The 15,255-nt window shown below is 36.7% G+C and overlaps 1 protein-coding gene across 1 annotated transcript in view; it reads left to right on the top strand.

Moving 5' to 3' along the window:
* si:cabz01090165.1 (uncharacterized protein LOC100333421 homolog) overlaps positions 1 to 15,255 on the top strand; it is a 77,943-nt gene that overhangs the window by 17,085 nt on the left and 45,603 nt on the right. Inside the window, exons 4-6 of the mRNA XM_042486142.1 lie at positions 879 to 1,127; positions 7,030 to 7,242; positions 9,056 to 9,366. Coding sequence (XP_042342076.1) covers positions 879 to 1,127; positions 7,030 to 7,242; positions 9,056 to 9,366 — 773 coding nt within the window. The remainder of the gene's footprint in view (positions 1 to 878; positions 1,128 to 7,029; positions 7,243 to 9,055; positions 9,367 to 15,255) is intronic.

The raw sequence follows: 15,255 nt of genomic DNA, 5'->3' as shown, positions 1-15,255 counted from the left end.
GTGTGCAGGGGGTTCATGAGAGTTTGTTTATTAAACTAAACTGAATGTAACACCAAAACTAGAAGCTGAGTGAGAAATCAAAAAACTCTGAGTTTGTCACCAGGAGTAAGCCCCTCTGATGTTAATGTCATTTGACTCATTGAAAATGAACTCTTTGAAACCTGGACCAGCATCACTTTTCCTGTGTTGCATTTAGACACCTTTTGCAAGTGCCTAAACCTTTGAACTTTTGATTTGTTTCAAAAACATGGGGAAAAAAAGCAGTATGCAACTTGACAAGAAACTTAAAAAAAAAATAGCAAATTTAGAAAAAAAATATTGAGCTAGAGGAAATTGTCCAGAGTTATATATTTTTAATAAAATGTTATCAGAATTATATATTCCTAATTATTTTTACAAACTTTTAATCATTTTATTCATTTTCTTGTTTTATTTTATTAATTCATTCATTTAATTGTTTCTGTGTGTCTTTATTTCTGTCTTTATATACTACTTGGGAAAGAGGATGCAATTTATGGCCCAAAAATGTCCTTTATTTCTTTGGGTTTTTTTTTTTAATTTGGCTGGCGGGTGGATGCTAATTTCAAGGGAATTTTCTTGTGCCTTCTTTTTTTTGGGGGGGAGGGTCATTTCTCATTAAGTTGCTCATTGCCGGCTTCCCTTGTTCTTGAAATTTGCCCAGGTTTCAAAGTATACATGGGTGTAGTTAATTTTTAAGTTCTAGTAAAAAAAAAAAGGAAAAAAAGTGATATGTTCTCCAAATTTTAATTGTCAAGTACATTTGCGATGGTGTGAGTGTCTGGATCTGCCTGCCCACCACAAGGCTCAAAAGGAAATGACCGTTATAGACTGATTCCTCTTCATCTGTCTCTGTCTTTATCTCTAGACTGGACATGACATCCAACAAGCTGAAGAAGATTCCTCCAGACCCGCTGTTCCTGCGGATTCCGGTGTACGCCAAGATGAAGGGTTCTCCTCTCACAGCGCTGGTGTTAAGTTTCGGTGGGAACCCGCTGCACTGTAACTGTGAGCTGGTCTGGCTCCGCAGACTGACCCGAGAGGATGACCTGGAGACCTGCGCTTCACCCAAAGACCTGTCTGGCAAATACTTCTGGACCATTAGAGAGGTTTGTTTACATTTTTGCTTAAATATCTTAAATGACCATCACTGGGTTGAACTAATTTAAAACTTCAGCATTGTTTTAGGACACTAGTAGCTTGGCCACACAATTGCCCCAAAAAATGATGGCAAAGTACCATTCTGGATATGTTACATTTGCATATTATTATGTAAAGCATAGAGCATCCAAAAACCATGTGATGCAGGTACTGGACAAGAAGAATACCATTTGAAAAAAGACTGCTATTGTAGCGCCCCTATGTGTAGTTAATTGTGACACATTCACGAGTGACCTTTCAAGCTCACACTCCTCTTCAAACTTAGTTTGACATGAAAATCAACGCTGGATCACGTGACAGTCACATTGTGTTACAGGTGAAAACAATATGATGACCTGATTTTATTTCTTATGTAGTCAGAGGTATTTCCTACAATTTTTTTTTTTTTGGGGGGGGGGGGGGTTGTTTATATTTTTTTATTTATTTCTTTTTTTTTTTGTAACACACATACATCTCTATATGCAGGACTTCTGGGTTTAATTTGCTGGTGTATATGTTTTATACATGTGGTTTTTCTCAGCATGTGCCATTTTAAACTTTTAAAACATGTATTTGTAGATATTGTATATGTTATGTGATGTATTTTAGCGGACTTAATTACTGTATATATTTTTTTTACCTGTAAGAGCACGTGACTGTCAACAGTCAAACAAAAATCAAACAAGTAAATGACCCGGGAAAAGTGTTTAAAAAATATAATAATTATTCAACTTAATTTTTTATATGTAATTATGATAATTACAAATACAGTTTTTCCTTAGCTTTTATCTTTTTTTCAAGACCTTTTTCATAATTTTTAATTTTTTATAATTTTCTAAAGTTTGTTGTTGCCTTTTTTTCCATGTTTTGAAAGAAATCGTGTCAATTTGCTCAATGTTAAATACCTGTAAAAGGCATCTAAAGGCAGCACAAAAAGTGATGTTCTTCCAACTTTCAGAGGGTTGAAGGTGTCACTGACAAAATGTATATATAGAGATGAAGATTCAGCATTACGGTGATATTTAGATGCCATGTGTGTTACATGAACCACTCAAGCTGGTTTTTGGACAGGATTTGTTGAGTCGTGGGCCTGCTTTGATAATCGTCTGCAAACAGAAGAAATCTAAAGCGGCCTCTGGTTCATCTTGTTACCTTTCTGGGAATAATAACACAAATATTCTTCTTGATAACAGGAGCCCCGAGTCGTCATTACCCTGCTAATTCTGTCACCTAAAGAAATGTATGATTTAAACATGGTGGTCGCAGAAATTGCATTCTGTGTGTTTGGTTTTATAATCCACTAAACCCTGCAGCAAAATGTGTTTCTGCTGTCTTGACTTCTCGCCCTCTGTGGATGCATGATCGCTTTGTTTCTCAAGGACACTTTGAGCAGGGCAGATGGTTGGTGTCACAGAGGAGTGAACCTTCTGGTAAAAGTGTGGAGTCATGGAGTTTGATATGCAAAAATGCAGCAGAACCATGACATTGCATTATGCATTTATCCCTGATATCGTAAACACGGTCCCTTCTATAGTAGAGTGTAGAGTGAGAAGACAGAGAGGGAGTATTCGAGGCTCTGTTTAATGCTGCAGTAAATACCCCGGATCTGCTGTAGAATAACAGAATATAAATAAAATAAAATGATAAAATGAAGCCATATGAGGCAAACGTGAAACGCATGTGGTCACACTTTACACTTTTATACACATAGCTTTATTTATGTATGTGTTTATGTAACAAGGACAGTGCACATTAATAAACATTATTGGAGTGTAGCATTAAAGCTGTTTTCCATCAGAAGTCCCCAGAGACATGCTACAAAAGCAACAACAAAATTATACATACTTTTTTTTAGATGTCCATGAGAGAGCATTTTTTATATTTAGCTTCAAGAAAACAAAGTATAACTGTTTTTTTATTTGTATTGTTCATTTCAAAGTTAAGTGGGAAGCATGCAAAAATACACAATCATGGGCAAAGTGGCAGCTCCTCTGCTGTAGTGATGGTAGTAATAATGATGTAGTGATAATGATATAATAGGTCCTGGGATGGTGTAAGGCTGGTCGGATGTACTGCCAAATTTTCGTAAACAACATTGGAGTCAGCCTGTTTTAGTTAAATAAATGTGCAGTTCATATGCAACATCTCTGATGGACATTTTCTATAGTCATCATGCCAGAGGCACGCTCCATCTGTGGCATTATGTATGCCCTATTATTATTATAATATGGTGACCAATCAGAGACACATGTACAATAACCATGTTGTTTAATCAGCATCTAGACATAACACAGCTGTCAGGTGGAAAATGGATTTTATTGGCAAAGTGCTCGCCACAATGGAATTAAACAAATTCGTGGGCAAACATTAATGGCAGAAGAGTCTTTTGTGTGCATAGAAAATTCATTTAACCCTTTGAAACCTGAGCAAATTGGTGTGGTTTCTTTAAAAAACACAGGAAGAAGGCAATTGGCAACTTAACAAGAAATTGCTCCAAAATCAGCAAGAAATTAGTAAAAAGTTACAAGAAAAAAAACTAAATAAAAAGCACGAAATCCTATGACCTAAAAAGTGCTGAAATACTATATATATATATATATATATATATATATATATATATATATATATATATATATATATATATATATTTTTTTTTTTTTTTTTTTTTTTTTTTTTTTAAAGAATAAAGAATGAATATAGTTTTCTGGAGATTTTTCGCTATTTGTTTATTTTCTATCATTATACCCTCTGGCTGGTGGTATGATACCATGCCGGGCAGCCGGACAGCATCAGTTGCAGCGGTATGATATGCCACCAAACTGTGTCACTTATAAACTCTGAGGGTAACAGTGTAAAATAAGGAGCTGAAAAGTTCCTTTTTTAAGTTCCGGGTGGGAGGAGTGGAGGATGGGTCCAACAAACCCTGGACTTTCACCCAGGAGCCCGCTATTCACATCCCATATGAATGTTGATCCAAACCATGATTTTCTGCATAACATAAATATGAAATGTTTAAAAAATGATTCATGCAGGCACATATTAATGAAAATGCGGCATCAGGTTGTCCTGTCTCCTTCATTCTATTTGAAAAAAAAATGAAAGCAAAAATTTTTTTTTTGTTTTTTCACCCATTTTTCTTGAGTTGAAATAAGAGATTAACCATTTCAAAAGTAGATCAACATCAGTATTCTTGTGCTGCATTTCAGATGCCTTTTACAAGCTCTTTGACCCTTTGAAATGAGCAAATGGCTTTGATTTCATAAAAAAATAAAATGGATTTGCAAAAAAAAGTATAAGTAATAAGATAATTATTTTCTCTTTTTTTTCTCATTTATGTCTTGTGAATTTTGTCATTGTCGTGTTTTCAAATCTAACCAATTTGCTTAGGTTTCAAAAGGTTAACAAAACTTAGCTAGAGTGCCTGCTAACTAGAGAAACAGCCACACTGCTGCACTTTTGCTTTGCTGAGGAGTGATTTTTGAATATTGTTGATATACTGATGTTCGATTTCTGCCATATTTTGAAAACAAGCAGCCACAAAAGCCTTAAAGAGCAGCTCAAATTGTACAAGGCAGTGTTGCTGCATATTGGAGTTAGATGTTGTCAGACTAAAGGTCGAGGAGCCGCAGAGAGATCTTTTCTTCACCTGCTGAGAAAATAACGGTATACGATCGCAGAGCTATACTGATACTCAGAGAGATAAAAGAATGAAGTGGTGGAGTTCAAGATGTTACCCTAAAGCGGGTGATAAAGAGGGTCTCGCCTCACCTGGAGATCTTCAGGAGCTGACCCCTCTGGGCTATTTGAGAGCTCCAATGATAAGTGGAAGTGCACCATGAGATAAAGATGGGATTAATTGGTATCATCTCAGAGAGGATGATGTACAGACCTTTGCCTCACCTCGAGTAATAGTCGTGGACCTCCCTCAGAGAGGTGCTGTAGGATCACTATAAGAGGATTAGCCTTGTAAAGAGGTCGATCCAGAGACCTTTGTGCCACCAAAGTGTCCAGGCTTATTAATACCCCGAGAGTTAATAGCCTCCTTCCCCCTGCAAGGACAAATGAGCCGCCACTGCATCTATCAGAGGTCAGACACCAGCCATCAGCCGCCAAGGGCATTCCTGCTTTGAAATCGATGAAAGCTGCTCGGCTGTTTATTTGCATCTGCACCATTTCTTCTCCGACAAAAAGCTAAAAAAACATCAGTTTTTCAACATTTTTGAAATAGGTTCTGTAATGGGGGTAGTTGATTAATTCAAACAACACATCTCTTATGTCAGGTGTCAAATTTCAATTCAAATATACATCTTAAAACTACAATTAATTAAAAAAAAATGTTTCATTTTTTTCAAAAAGAAACCTGATCAAGAAGGAGAGAGTGTTTTTGTGTGTGTGTGTGTGTGTGTGTGTGTGTGTGTGTGTGTGTGTGTGTGTGTGTGTGTGTGTGTGTGTGTGTGTGTGTTATGTTCCAATAAAAAAAAAAAAAATAAATAAAAAATCCTGCATTTTTAATCATTTGAAACAGGTCAGTTTTGACATAACAGGAAGGTTAAGACAAGAAACATTTTACACTCTTTCCCCTCCAATGGCCATTTTCACATTCTCAGACTTTCACACCTCTACACACTCACATCAGGGAGCAGGCCGGTTCAATCAGAGCCTTTTACTCGGAGCATCACGGGAGCAATTGAGGGTTAGAATGTAATACAAGACTAAAAGGCACTGGTGATATATTTGAAGCTGCAGCCCCAGCGGTCATCAGGTCAGCAATCTTCTCTGCTGGGAACAAGACCCGAGAAGGGCCCAGAATAAGGTTTGAAGATGCACTGAGTGGTAGAAATGATGAGTAAGCCCTGGTAAGCTTTGGTAGACCCTGCTTGGCCTCGCAATAATACTCCACCAGGGTTTTGGCTGGCTTTATACTGGCTTAGGTGCCAGTGGGTGGGTTTTAAATATTGTGAGGGCAGAAAAACTCACTTAATCTTCATGTGCGCACAATTGAACTCCTTCTGAAAGTCTGCTGTTGGAAGCAACACTACTTAAAGCCAATTGATTGACGTTTTCTCTCAACACCTCAGATATTTTGTCTTACTTCTACACTCTCTCACTGTTGCTCGTGTTGGTTTTCGTGGTTTCGTGGTTTTGTGAGTTTTAATCTCCTTTGACTCTTTGAAAACCTGGATGGACATCATTTTGCTTATGCTGCATCCTTCCACCAGCACTTAATCCTTTGAAACGTGAGCAAATTGGTTTTGATTTCTTTCAGAAACATGGGCAAAAAGGTAATCAGCAAATTATCATGAAATGGACCACAAATTTAAAAAAAAATAGTAAAAGGTGACAAAAAAATGAACTTCAAATTAGCCCATAAAAAGATCAAGAGAGAGAGAGAGAATAATTAGAGAGTTATCAAATTAGTAGGAGAAAAAATCAAGAAAACTATATGTCTCATTATTAAAATTATAAACTTGAAATTAGGTTTATTATTATTGGAAATTTAGGTTTAATAGTTGTATTTATTATTTTTATGTTATTTTTATGTTATTATTTTTATGTATCCAGGTGATAGCATGTGCTTGTTTCATTTTTTTTTGTGGTAATTTCAGGTAATTTTCCTTACTTTCTACTAAATTCTTGCTAATTTTGGGGTCATTTCCTGTTGTGTTGCTCATTGTGAAAGAAATTTAATTCAATTTGCTCAGATTTCAAAGGGTTAAATGATCAAGGACAATCCACTTGATTATACGGCAGGTTTACTGCAAATGTTTTTAATAGAGTTTGAGGATTAAACTCTTAAAGTTCCACCAGCTGAAATCTTTGTTTGTTTTAAAGTCTGGAAACTTATATTTTTGGTCTTCTGTGTGTTAACAGGAGGAGTTTGTCTGCGAGCCCCCGATGATAACTCGCCACACCTCCAAGATGTTTGTGATGGAGGGTCAGGAGGTCAGCCTGCGCTGCAAGTCCATCGGAGATCCTGAGCCCTCAACACACTGGGTCAGTCCTGACGGAAAGCTGATCGGAAACACGTCCAGAACCGTCTGCTACGAGAACGGCTCTCTGGACATCCTCAAGGCCTCCGTCAAGGTAGAGACGTGATTTTATTGTAAAAACTGAAATACCAACATTTATTTTGCAGCTTTTTATGATCTACTCTTTTGTTTGGAGAGCATTTGAAAAAAAGTGCTTTCTTGAGGGATTAGAAATACATTTTTGGTCATTGTAAAGCATGTTAAAAGCTTTTTTTAAACTAAATTTATTCATTAATATGATACAGTCAACATTTTCTTTTACCAATCAAAGTTCCTAAGAAGGAAAACTTATTTCAAGATGAAAGCAAAAAGGAGAGAAAACAAAGAAGGAAGGAAAGAAAGGAAATCATTTAGTCAGATACAGAATTGTAGGTTTCCCTCTCTGTATAAAAATGTCCTTTTTCATTTGCAACTGTGTGGTCAGTTTTTTCATAATGTGCATCTGTCTCAGTTTTCTAGTCCTTTTATTCACAGCGGGGGGGTGATTTTGCAACCAAGAAATAGTTATCATCTTCCTTGCAATTAATAATGACACCTAAAACATTTAAATGATGCCCATAGAGTATGCCTCTTGACATACATCACAACATATAATACAGTCGAGTCAACAGTAAATCAACATCTTAAATGTCTGATATTCTCCCCAAACTTTTGCAGTTTTGAACAGTCCCAAAAAAAATGTGTATGATCGCCATTCATATACAAATAAAAATGAAAAGCCTTATTGTCATTGTATAGTCACTCATTTAGGTTCAAAAAAAACACACACTGCATACAATATTAGAAACATAAGGCACGCTGCAAAAACCACATTGCACACAGTATAAATGAGAAAGCTATAAATGTGTCAGAATCAATAAATGTAAAGCACCAGAGTCAACACATTGCACATTCCACAGTAGTTATTGCACATTCCACGGCCTCTCGAGCATGAGACAAACCCAGACACCACTTGAGGGCCCCGCTTTAATATTACACACACTCAGATCACTCTGCACACAAAATGCGTTTCTCAATATCAAGCTTTAAAAATGATTATACAATAATATAGTTTTCTACTTTCATTGAGTTTATTTCTTTTATCTAACATTAATTAATTTCTTTGGGTGATCACAGCCTGAGATATGTCAGTGATTAGCAGCAACATTGACAGCGCAGTTAGTGGAAATAGCATGTATTTTCTACATATGCCAGACATGGTAAAAATGATGTCATCAAGTGGAAAATAGTAAAAATGACACATGCCAAGTCAAAAGCCCAGAATGACACTCAGAAATAATACAATGCATGTTTGTATGCTTTGATGGCTGTGGGATCAAAATTTGCAGTTTGAATGGGTTTCAATGGAAAAAATGTTTACCTTTACAGTATGAATGTAAAAAAATTTGTTTACACTGTATATTTTAGACTTATTGTAGGAGCTGAGATGGAAATTCCAAGATTAAACAAAAATACACGATATTGCTAAAATGTTTGCGATATGTATGAAGACAGCCAAAATTATTTTTAAAAAAAGGAAGAATCAAAAGCGCATAAAATGTGCCAAACAGACCCAAAGGGTTAAAGCTTAATACCATACAATTGTGTTTATTATCAGGAATATTGGCATATCAACTGGTTTGCTATTCGTTTTCCACCAAGAAATCTTATTAAGCTCCACTTGTATGCTACATTTATCAGTGTGAAATCTGTTACAAGAAAATACATCTTTGTTCAAATGGTTTTTGACTACCAAAGCATCATTGGGAATTAGGCGAAATTAAAAAAAATAAGGGATTGTTCATTAGAACTGGTTTCATAGGGAACTCACCATCAAAATAAAAGTGAGGTTAAATGTTGGGTCTTCTCTCTTCTTCAATGGTTTCCAGGATTCAGGAAAGTTCACGTGTATAGCATCTAATGCAGCCGGGGAGGCCACCGCTCCTGTTGAGTTAGTCGTCAACCCCTCACCACACTTTGACCCTAAACTGGACCCCGACCCGGGGCCTTCGGACATCCCCACTTCTATCAAGTCCAATGCCAGTGGGGGTCAGGCCCGGTACGACCAGCAGAGGGTCAGTGTGTCCGATCTAACGTCCAGTTCTGCTACCATCAGATGGCCCCCACAGAACCACATACCAGGAGTCCGCATGTACCAGATCCAGTACAACAGCTCCACAGACGATATCCTCATATACAGGTAAGACGCTGTGTGTGTGTGTGTGTGTGTGTGTGTGTGTGTGTGTGTGTGTGTGTGTGTGTGTGTGTATGGCTGCTGCAGGTTTGATAGTGTGTTTGATTTCATTCTGCTCTTGAACTGATAAGCACGCAGAAACCTTCTCCTGAATATTTAATTAGAAAGTGTTCAGAGTATTTGTCCAAATATAAGACAGCAGGTGTACATTTAGATATAATTGTAAGAAACCTTTTGAGAAACAAAGATCTGCATGAAACACATAACGTTTCCTCCGTGCATAATAGTAATGCAGTTACTTAAAAAAGGGGGATGATCCTGATTGACCAAGAACAATGATCAAGTGATTTTTGTGCGTAAACTCATGTCAGCTGAAGTGTTATTAAAAGGTAAACATAAAGTTCCTGCCTATCTACAAAATGACATGAACATTTAACATATCCATGGTTTGCAGAAATGTACAATGTTGACATTTTTTGGTGAATGGGTTATGATTGTCTCCCCCAAACTGTTAGACATTACATATTGAACAGTAGCGTCTTTGAGAGTAACCCACCACTCAGAACAGTGGGAACGAGTGCTTGTAAATGACAAAGAATTGCAGTGAGAAAGAGAAAGGTGCATCTCTTCTGGCAATCATATTTGTCTAAAATATTTAATAAAACAGTTTCTGCCTCGTGGCTGGCGAGTCTTGATGCTCTGATAAGTGCAGATTCAATTTACATGCCATAAATTGAAATAACTGTAAATAGAGCATTGTCGTCAGCTCCAAGAAATCCTCCTGTTCCACACGGTCCCACAGTTACACGCATGTTTTTATCATCATGTTCCAGCTCTCCACTGAAGCTTTATCATATCAACACTGAGTGAAAATTCAAACGCAAGAATTTATGTTTGCACTACATTGATTTTCTGGGTGTCTGTTGCATCATTGTTGACACGATTCCCTAAACTCAGCCTGACATATTTGGTGTAGTTGGAAACTTTGTGATGCTTACTAGCTTTTAAAGTAAAGCTCTGTGGGTTTGAATGATGTTTGGCTGTACAGAAAAACTGTATTTTTCTTGGTATATCTGAATCTATGCGGGCAGCTTTTGGAATATAGTCTCAGATGGCTTAACCCTCTAAAACCTGGGGCAAATTGGCTTGACTTATTTAAAAAAAAAAAAAAGAACATGGGAAGAAGAAAGCAATGAGCAAATAAACAAGAAATGACCCAAAAGGTAACTAAAAAAAATTGTAAAAAAGGACAATAAAATTACCTGAAAATTAACAAAAACAAACAAACACAAGGAAATTACCTGGAGAAAATTCTTAAAAATATAATGCTTCTGTAAAAATGTTTTAAATATATAATTATGATAATTATATATATTTTCTTTTTTGGGCAATTTTTCCCCAGGTTTTAAAGGGTTAACAAGCAAAGGGAAGGATGTTCTGAGTCACATATGGCCGTCATATTGGAGGTATCATATTGGAGGTCACTGCAGTAACAGTATGAACCGCTGATAGTATTTCTAACATCTAAAACACGGTCTCTCCTATGTGCATGCGCGAATGTGTGTGTGTGTGTGTGTGTGTGTGTGTTGTTTGGTTGTTTGACTGACAGATGAGTTTGTTTTGTTTGTGTGTGGTTCTGTGTATTTGGCCCGCTGGTCATGTTTATGTATTTATATGTTTGAGCCTTTGTGCTTTACCAGGTGGAGAAAAAAAAAAGATTTTTGCACGATAAAAACAGGTAGAGGAAGTGTGTGTGAGTAGGATTTCTGCTCCTCTCTGTCTGTCTTTGCTCCAAACACATATCATCCCTGTGTGGGTAGTTATCACCAAGGTCTCCGTCGTGTAGGAGGCAGTTTCAGGTTGTTTGACAGTGAGCAATAAAAAAGAAATGAGTAAACTGGGAGGAAAAAATGTGATTTGGCCTTCAGGCAACACATATCAGATCAATTCTTTAGCTACCAAAACATTGTTTGAAAAACATGAGAATTTTGGTATTATTCTCCTAATTCAGAGCTTAAACAGTTTGCTTTTTGAAGTGTAAATCCATTCTTTTACACAAAAATCAAGCTTTAATCCTTGGTGAGGTGTACAGCTAAAGTCCTGGAGGGAAAGTCCACCCAAACACAAACAAGACCAGGGTAAAACCTAGTATTTGGCTGGATCGTGTACAGTGGTTCCCAGCCTTTTGCCTTCAGGGACTTCTTTATTATCACTGAGTAAAGAAGTTTTGGATCTATGGCAACCATACCTAGCACCACTGAGCTAGCTGAGGTTACAGCTCAGTCGATGACGATGACATTAATGTTTTAATTAAATTAATGTTTACATCTCGCTCTGTCACGAGCACCAGGATTATTTTGAGAAACTGGATCATGATTTCTGGAAGGAAGCATTGCCATTGAGTTTTTGAAATTTGATTTCTTCTGGGGTCGTGAAAACCATAAGCCAAGTACTAATTAGTTCCATTATATTTGAGAGAAGTCAGACAACTCTAAGACTGATATCTCTAACACTCAACAGCTCACATCAAAACTATCTAGACTGATAAATAGCTATAGAAAATAGATAAATAGGTAAGAGCAAAATAATTTAGTTTTTGGTGTGATCTGTCTCATTGATTAATCAGACAGTAATCTGCCTCACAGCTTTGCATCAGCAGCACATGTAACTTCTATACGTCTCTTGACTTACACTGTCAGATGGATCACACCATTTCACAATGCAGGGGTGGGGTATCACATGAAAAGTTGTAATGTGTTTTATTTATATATGTGTGTATATATATATATATCATGTAAATTTGTACATTTTATTTTCAGTGATATGAGTCAGTAAATAAACTGCTGTACTAGGGCCTATTTAATGATAACTCTCAATCCTCTTGCAGTTCATTTTATCAGAATTTTCTGTGAAATTAAAAAACTACTGGCAGCTAGTTGCCAGCATCCTCTTATTATTTTACAGTGTCAATACGGTAAATTGCTTCAACAGTATATTGCCATTAAATGTATTTATTATTTATTATGGTATTTACTCATAAGAGCATCCACATTTACAGGGTTTTACTATATTAAAAAAAAAAGAAAAGTGTACAGTCCTCCTAGAATTTGGCTGTATTTTACAACAATTTGTTACAGTTTACATTTCTGCTTAAATCAGTATTTACCAGCGTTTAACATTATTTTACAGTGTCAATACTTTTATTTTTCAGTGATATTTTATTTTATTTTTTATTTAGTATATTTCATTTTACAATATCAAAAGTTACTCTGACATTATATTACTATTACATTTATTACAGTATTCTACAGTATTGTGTTTACAGTGCAATAATTGCTCCAAAAAAAGCATTAGATGTACAGTGTTTCACTGTATTTTGAAAAAAAAAAAAAAAAAAAAACAACAACATCTGTATATTAGAAATAGAATTTTTGTTATTTTGTTGTATTTTTACAGCAATTTTTGTACAGTGTGGTGTTCGAAAATTGTGTCAGAGTTCGGGGGTCTGCACAGGTGAAGACATAGAAAACAAGAATCAGCATTAAAAAAGAGCTGATTTAAAAATTGAAAGTAAAAGATGTAGCAGCATTAATATTGAAATTAATGAATAAAGCCAGACAGAGCATTAAGATTAATGTAAAGCAGTCATTTTCTGCTATTTTAAAGTGAATACTATGCAGAAAAAGGGGGTGAAAAATCAATGCAGCAAATAGAAAAAAAAGTCCATGAACCGTGCAGAGAAAAACAAATACATCTTACATAAAATATACTGTCCAAACACAAAATTCACAGCAGCGCAAATTAGAAAGCCATAAATTAAAGAGAACAAACACTGATGCAATAATAATTTATACTAAACAGGGCATTTGTGAGAGTGATGAAACTTCCCTGAAGGAATCTTTTGGTCCGTCTCCAAACTCCAAGTCCCGCCGGCAGCAGCTGATTTGCACACCCCAATCACCAGATGTGAATTTCAGAGCATGTTTCAGGCTGCAGCTGCCAAGTGGCTGAGTGCGGACCCCTCCATCAGCACATGATACAAAGTGACCACTGGATGGTCCCATCAGCCACTTAGCCAGCTCCGTAACCTAGCAACGTCATTCAGGATGTATAATTGAGTGTTATTATGAAGCATTTGGAGAGCTGACAGATGACTGTTTGAAATGTGTCCACAGCCTCAATTCTCATTTTAACCAAAAACTAAAGGCACTCAAGTGACCATTTTCCAGGCTTGAATTGGAGGGAACACGTGGTCAAGTGCAGAGCGTCCAAATGGATCATTTCAGACTGAACCACGGGGGTGACCTAATGGTTTCTCGATGACTGGGAGGGTGTTTTGCTCGCAGCAGACTGTTAGAAGCAGGCAGCCGGGTGTCAGCAGGCTAAGCAAGATGACTCCCTACAACTTCTACGCCCTGTTTGACCTATCGTGCGCTGTAATAACAAGCAGCCAAGTTGTGATTTCAGAAATGGTTATCACGTATTTTCGGAGCTGCCCTTTTACACATATAGCACTCAGCAAGAGACTGTCAGTGTCAGACGTGTTCTCACATAGTAGAAATTTGGTTTCGGTGAGGGGTGGCACCTGGATACAGTGATCAAGAACGTGGACATGACGCAAAGAGGAAATAACACTCAGTACACATTTACATGCACAGTTAAGTGGAGCTATTATAGCTCGAATAGGACATTTAACTGGACTATTGTCCTTGTCCTAGTATACAAGCACTGGGGGAGAATCTATTTGTCGACAGAATTGTGTCCAGCTCCACTACAGTGGGTGGAGATATGCTCTTTTAGCTAGTTGCTATTGGACCTTCTTCTGGTTGACCCATTAAATCACAAACCAAACAAGTTAGCAAGCAGCAAACAGGTTGCATGTTGAATCTGCTACATAATAACGAGCAAATGTAACGCGATTTGCAGAACCATGGAAAGGCCAATGTTTATTGTGGCTTGGTTGGGCATATATGATATGATTAAGAAATTGTACTTAGTGTATTGAAGTCTTTTGGAAATGTGGCTTGAAATAGTCAGAAAGCACATATTTGATCAAAGTTGAGTGTCTCATTAAGTATCCACAAAAATCTGAATAATTGAAAAGAATAAATGTTCCCAACTATCAGAAAACCAAACAGATAACAGCATTTCTCCAGACTGTGTGGGCGTAGCAGATCACGTTTTGATAGACACCTTTGTCAACTGTCTCTGGTCCCCACAACAACAACCATGGAGCAAATACAGAGTCGGCGTGGTACAGCTCTATTGGTTTCAGCCCTCTGACTCTGGCTGCGTACCTAAATCCAATCTGACGCTCTGCACTAAAATGAGAGAGCTGTTTTTCAAATTCCAACAGCACTGAGCGGTTAAGGTTACATGTATCAATACTAATGAAAGGAGCGTTAGCATCAACTGACAGCTGAGTTAACTTTTTGATTGGCTTCATCCATATTATGTAATATGGATTGGGGGATAACCACGCCCAAATCAACCCAGCTTCAGGAAACTGTGAAAAAAAAAAAAACTAAAGCGGCAATATTTAATATATAAATAAATATTTTGCAATATAATATATTTTAGATTTGGATTGAGGCTAATGTCTGATCATTTTGTATGTTTTTCATTATGCATGCAAGATCTTAATTACATACTGAGAAAGTTTTTGGTGATTTGGGTTCCAAGAGGCTTTAAGACAATAGAATGCAATAATCAGTGTTACATATTAGAGTAATATGATATATAAGTAGCTAATTTAATCCTCATCACAATCTTTTCCCTAGCCTTAACCAAGCATTTTTTGTGCCTAAAATTAACTGAACGAAGCACTCAGAAATCACGTTGTTCTACTGATAGGAGGCATCACATCAGAAAACACAGAATATACTAAAAAAAGTA

Source organism: Plectropomus leopardus, chromosome 5 (genome assembly GCF_008729295.1).
Source record: "Plectropomus leopardus isolate mb chromosome 5, YSFRI_Pleo_2.0, whole genome shotgun sequence".
Classification (NCBI taxonomy): Eukaryota; Metazoa; Chordata; class Actinopteri; order Perciformes; family Serranidae; genus Plectropomus; species Plectropomus leopardus.
This window is presented reverse-complemented; position numbering and strand designations above follow the sequence as displayed.